The 6,233-nt window shown below is 42.1% G+C and overlaps 1 protein-coding gene across 1 annotated transcript in view; it reads left to right on the forward strand.

Annotated features, from left to right (window-relative positions):
* The first annotated feature begins 1,416 nt into the window (after nucleotides 1–1,416).
* ASPH (aspartate beta-hydroxylase) overlaps nucleotides 1,417–6,233 on the forward strand; it is a 57,632-nt gene continuing 52,815 nt past the window's right edge. The window contains exons 1-3 of the mRNA XM_010139272.1: nucleotides 1,417–1,432; nucleotides 2,984–3,133; nucleotides 5,157–5,225. Coding sequence (XP_010137574.1) covers nucleotides 1,417–1,432; nucleotides 2,984–3,133; nucleotides 5,157–5,225 — 235 coding nt within the window. The remainder of the gene's footprint in view (nucleotides 1,433–2,983; nucleotides 3,134–5,156; nucleotides 5,226–6,233) is intronic.

A 6,233-nucleotide genomic window follows, 5' to 3' on the forward strand; every position in this document is an offset into this window, starting at 1 on the left:
CTTTACATCCATCTGAAAAGGCTTACGCCTGGGTGTTATTTCTTACCTCCTTTTCTGCCTGGAGCTATTGGGAACTGCGTTTGATAATTGGATGCTGGATGTTAAAACCGCAGGAGGGGTGGGTTGTTTTTCAAAGGAGCTGTAACACTCTGCCGCTCACTCTGCCTTATTGAATGCAGCGTGGGGGAAGGAGGGCAAAGTGCTGGAGCCTAAACTTTGTTAGGGTTGCTGTTAGTAAAAATGAGTGTTTCTGTCTTCCACCCAAAAGGAGCTGGCTTTTGTTGGAAATTCAGTGGGAAAAGAATAGTTTGCCAAAATTGGAGATGTAAATAAGCTGAGTAGCGTATTAGTGGTTTTTGGTTTTCTTCCTCCTTAAGAAGAAGAGAGTGTGATCGTGAATCGTTTTTGTTAGCTCTGAAGGGTGCAGGTAGTGTGTGTGTTGTCAGAACCCAAAGGAGGAGTGAGTGAGATTGGTTAATGTTAGTCTTTTTGGGAAAAGCAGCATCAACACCTCTGCTGCTGGTTAACAGATAGACCATAGAAGTCGTGCCTGGGGTGTGTTGTGCTCTAGGGCAGCAGGCACAGCTATGGGTAACCCTCCTCTGGGTCTGCCAGGAGCAAATATGAGGAGTAGGAGGGGAGCAGTTCTGTTCTGAACAGTCTTCACCAAGAATACATGAGTTCAGTTTCAAGTGATGCTTTTAGTAGACTCAGAACCATGCGTTAGAAGTTTGCTGTGTTTTATTCTTGCAGGAGCTGGTGAGTTTCAGATGGGGGTCTGCGCAGGGCACTCGGGAAGCCGGGTGGAGGAAGCCAACATGGAGAAAGTTTCTTGGCCAAGGGCCAACTTCACAAATGCGGGCCGGCAAGCTCTGTGCCCAGACCTGCCTTTCAGCTTAGGCCGATGGATTTAACGTCCACAGAACTGAGGCGCTGAGGCGTGTGTTGCAGCGAAAACACTACAGTTCGCTCGGCTTCATTGGCTGCCGTGTTTGCTGCTCGGGGGTTAAGGGGAGGGGAAAGCATCAGCTACCCAGGATGCTCTGTGAGGAGGAGTAAGTGAATTTGATTTGGCTGCCGTGTTTGCTGCTGAAGGATTAAGGGGAGGGGAAAGCATCAGCTACCCAGGATGCTCTGTGAGGAGGAGTAAGTGAATTTGATTGTCGTCAGAACTAGATTGCCATATGAGTTCTGAAAAGCGTTTGGCTCCTGAGGATAACTGCTCTAAAAATAGGTTTGGAGGAGAGCTTTCTCTTGGGTCGCGTTTCGGGTTCCAGCTGAGCTGGCTTTAGGAAACTTGTTTGCTGCCGTTGTGAGACTACAGTGAGGATAAATCGCTGCTGCTTCTGCCTTCAACATTAATTTTTGGAGACAGCGACACCCTCGCTGCGTCTGTGGAAGTTGAGCACTAATGTTATGGCTGACGACACAGGTATAGTCTGAATCTTTTTGGAGAATACATAGTCGCAAATACCAGCTATGTCTGATCTTGTAATCAGCCGAATAACGGACTTGCTGTGGTGTGTTGGCGCTTTCTGGGCAGCTTGCTGCTGCAGTCTGTTACAGGCTGTCTCTGTTCTCTTTGGTTAAATGTTCTCTGGAGGGGAGGTATTTCCTGAGTTTATGGCATGTGGTTAATTGTAGCTTCGTTTTTGCATGAGTACAGCACACATTGACATCAGAGACGTTGTTTTGTCTTCAGATATCTGTCTTTAAAGTTATTTTTGGAGTATGTGGAATTACAAGGTGTCTCTAATGTAAAGTATAAGGAAAAATGTTTTTGTATGTGTTTACCTCGACGTGACTTTCAGTGCGGGGCAGGTGAGGTATAGGGCTTGTAGAGATTTGCGGTTGAGGAATGGAGCACGCTTTAAGACTTTCTGATGTCTGCAGAAAGACATCTGGTGGTGTAAGCACAGGCTTACCAGATATGGCAAGTGACCTACTTCTGCTGTGGCTGGCAGCGTGTGCAGGGAAAGGGATTGGACTGAGAATTAACTCTCTGGAATGAGCTCGGAGCAGTGTTTTGTTCTGACCCAGTGCGTAGGGTTGTCTGTGCAGACCGCAGGTGCATTTTATGTAACATTACTTCCATTTACATTAGCGTTGCCTGATCAAGCTGCCACGCTTGCATTTTTTAGCAGAATTTTTCAAGAGTTTTGGAAATATTTTTCCTATGAGATAGGAAGCTGCAGTATAAAATGTGTCTTTGTGAGTGGTGCGAAGGATTTTTATAGCAGGATCTGTTTTGGAGGGATCTGCTTGAAACTGTCTTTTAGACTGGAAAAAAATAAGTCTTTTATAAATAAAACATGACTAGCAATTAGTATGATTGTGTTAATTCCCTACCTTACTTTATTAGCACAATAATACTGACAAAGTTCCTCAAGCATTTCAAACTACGTAAGAAATAGTTTTACTTCCATGGCTAGGACTGAATGTGGCTGAACGAGTAAAGGCTGGGGCTTAGAAAGGGGGTGAAGTGGCACACTGGGAGACACGAGACTGCGGCCGAGTGCCAGCCTTGCAGTGATTGTTTCTGTGAATTAATTCAGGCAGCTTTGAAACTTGCCTCAGAAGAGATGCTTTTCTTGCAAACTCTTCCTGCTGGTCGCATGGCCCTCTGGGGCAGTTTGAGAACTGTGGCACCAATGCAAAGCATCTCAGAAATGTTAAGCTCTGTATAAATAAGCAGTAAGGAGGAGGAAGAGGGGATTTCCAGCCAGCTTGGGAAGACAAGTGGCATGTGGGTTTTTGGTGGTTGGTTGGCTATGGGGCTTTTGCTTAGATAATCATCAAGCTTCCCCCCTGTAATTCACAGTGATAGGAAAAACATGTGATAGTGGAGAAGTTTAAACAACAAAAGAAGTGTTACCCAAATGTCTTGTATTCTCTGTAGTCGTAAGAAACAAGATGTACCAATCACGATCTTTTAACTCTTACACAAATGCATTTTTCCTAATTGTTTGCCTTCTTTTAACAGAGACCAAGCATGGAGGAGGCAAGAATGGCAAGAAAGAAGGTCTTTCCGGAAGCTCGTTCTTCACCTGGTTCATGGTAATTGCCTTGCTGGGAGTTTGGACGTCAGTAGCAGTTGTCTGGTTTGAACTTGTAGATTATGAAGAAGTTCTAGGTAAGAATTTTAAATCTTGAGACACTTCTAATTACTGTGATGTGCAATAAGTGGAGGCTGTTTCAAGCTTCTAGATAGCCAATTGGCCTGCGTGGTGTCTGCAGATGACCTACATGATAAGAATAGGCAATGTAGTTCAGAAAGTACGTTTTCATGCTGAACTCTATTAAAATGGGATTCTCTTAAGATTGAAAAAGGTTATTAGCATGCTGCACTTATTAAGGAATTGAAGACCTCTCCAAGGATCAATCTAGGTTTCTCTGTAACGTGTGTGCTGTAGTTCATCTGATTCGTCAGCAAAATCACTTTGTGTTAGTTTAAGCTCCCAGAAACTTGCAGCAGAGGTTGAAAGTGGGCACCTTGTGTTACTGCTCCTCTGATGTTGCCTACAGTCAGGACAGCTGATCAGTCATCCCGAACGAGCTGCTGAATGACCTCAGCTTTAAACTTCTAAGCTTAACGGTGGTAGTTGTGTCTCAGTGTGATGGTGTTAGGATAGTGTTGTTAACATACTACCTAAGGGTGAAAATGAACGTCTCGAGTGCCAAGATGTCCATAGGTAGAGCTACCGTCCCTGATGTTGTAGGATTCAACGTGCACTAGCGCAGCTGCTGGTTTCACAAACCTTACGGATTTGTTGGTACATGTTTTTTGATCTGGACTGGTTTGAGGAGAAGCGTCTGGTTTGAAACTTAATGGGGGTCTAGTGATGCAATTAATGGTTTCTGTATTTTTACCATGCATGCAGCCAAAGCAAAGGATTTCCGTTATAACTTGTCAGAGGTCCTACAAGGTAGGATATTAGAGAAATAAACTTGCTTTACAGTCCCTCGGCTGAACATTGTCATTTACCTTTTTATGTTTTTTATTCTTTAGAGAATTACTATTCTGCTACAGTGACATGAAACTCAGTCATTTCTCATCTCTCTCATCTGTCACGGTTTTGAAGATGATAAAATTCTTCATATATCTAGAGAATTGCTTTTATTCTACCAGTTTTCCATGTGTAACCGTCAACCAATAAAAATCCTTTCTAAGTGATTGCTTTCATACGATGGTGATGGACTTATTTTTGTCTATGCTAGACCCAAGTCTGAACTTTTTCTTCCACAAAACTGTTTTCTAATTTTCTAAGTACCATATAGAGAACTATATTGCATTTATTTTAATGGCAATAAAGTTCTGCCTCCATTTAGAGAGTGACAAGTATAACAATAAACTGGGAAACTGTAAGGACGTAAGAGTTCTGCAAACAGTGCGTGGAGTTTCAATCCTATTAAAAGTGATGTCTGAATTTTATCAAAATCAGTTCGATGCCTCGCTACTCTCCTGGTGATCCCAGGACTCTTCTAATCCTGGATACCATGCTTCTGTGCTAAAATTCTTCCTGAATAGAAGCTGGGTTCTCATTTTGCCTGTACTGAGGTCTAGTAGAGCTGCAGTTTCAAATATAAAAGTGAGAAGTCTGATGTATTAATCACCTGTAAAAGGATGGAGAACTCTTTTGTCTACAGTGAACGTTGTTAGTAACAATAATGAATGTTTTTCCTTTTCCCAGGAAGTAGGTTTCTTACTTTCTTTTAACTTGACGCTGAAAATTATACACCTGCCATTCTAAATAAACAGGAAAAAAAAGCAAGAAGCATGTAATCAGAAATGGTGGTTATTTGAGTGATTCTCAGTTTATTCTTTTTTCTCCCTCAAAAGGATGAATGTTCCTTGCAAACTTAAATTTTATTCTGAGCAAAGCATGTTCACAAAAAGCGCATCACTTAATAACAGATTTGTTTTAAATCTGCACACCCCGAAATAGATGTGTGGAAAAAAGACTAACTTGTGTTCAGCCTGAAGTCTAGGAAATGCAGAAAGGTACTTAAAATATTTGTAAGATTTCCCAGGATATTTAAAATGTGGTTAAATCATTTAAGAATTTGACAGTCCACCACTGCACATTGAAAACACTGCACTGGAAACAAGCTGCTGAATCCCTAATTCTCTTTTATTCCTCTCTTTTTGTTTCTAGGCAAACTTGGGATATACGATGCTGATGGAGATGGAGATTTTGATGTGGAAGATGCTAAAGTATTGCTAGGCAAGTGCAAATGGAGGGGGAATAATCTGTATAATTCATTTGTCTTAAAGATGTTGGATTTTTGTTTTGGGTCAAAACAGTATTTCTGGGTCTTTCCTACTTGGAGAACTTAAATTGGAGTAACTGTGGTGGGTTTTTTCTTAACGCAAGTTGCAGGGTTGTGTGGTCAACTTGTAGTAGCAAGTTGTGTTCTTTTTCTCCTAAAATAATCATGAAAGTGGAAACCATTAAATTAGAGAATGATTTTGGAGTTAGGTGGTCGATGCTGCTGTATCGACTGTTGAAGGGCGGTTGTGACAATTAATAAATTTATTAATTAATAATAGAGGCAGGGCTTAAGATGCTTCAAGAGCTACAACTTTGTTCATGTTAACCTGTGAAGCCAGGGTCATTTTAAAATGACTTCCAGCAGGCCTTTGCACTTCTTAGGTGACTCTTTGTGTTTTTGTACTGTCTTTCCTCTGTTCTGATTCGCCACAAGTTGTTCGTTTTCTTTGCCCTTCAGAAATCCTACTGACATGAATTCTTCTTTGATGTTGAAATGCTGGGTTTAGGCTACTGTTCCTCGTGGTTTGGGAGAACGTCTTCCTGCTCCCCCTGTATCTTCTGCCTGGCTCTCCTAGCAGTGAAAGCACTACTGTCCTTAGCTTCGCAGCCAGGCATCGCAGAGATGCTTCTGGCATACCTGCTGTTAGGCGGTTTGCCTTTCTTTAAGTGTTCCAATGCAAACCTCTTCTGAGCACACAAACCGAGCGAGTTAAATAAAGAAAACATCACAAAACCCCAGCATAGTCAACAAGAGCTTGAGCAGAGGGCAAGGTGGGATGTCTCAAATGAGTCCCAGTTATCAATACTATATCAGGGTGTTAAAACTTCCTGTTTGAAACTCATACCCCTTAAAAATCAATGTATTTTTTCCCCACTTAGATTTCAAGTCTTTTGGGGGGGAGTTCATATGTTTTATCTCTCCCTGGTTAAAGAAACCCCATGCAATCAACACTGCTGAAC

The sequence above is a fragment of the Buceros rhinoceros genome, unplaced genomic scaffold (assembly GCF_000710305.1).
Source record: "Buceros rhinoceros silvestris isolate BGI_N320 unplaced genomic scaffold, ASM71030v1 scaffold6567, whole genome shotgun sequence".
Lineage (NCBI taxonomy): Eukaryota > Metazoa > Chordata > Aves > Bucerotiformes > Bucerotidae > Buceros > Buceros rhinoceros.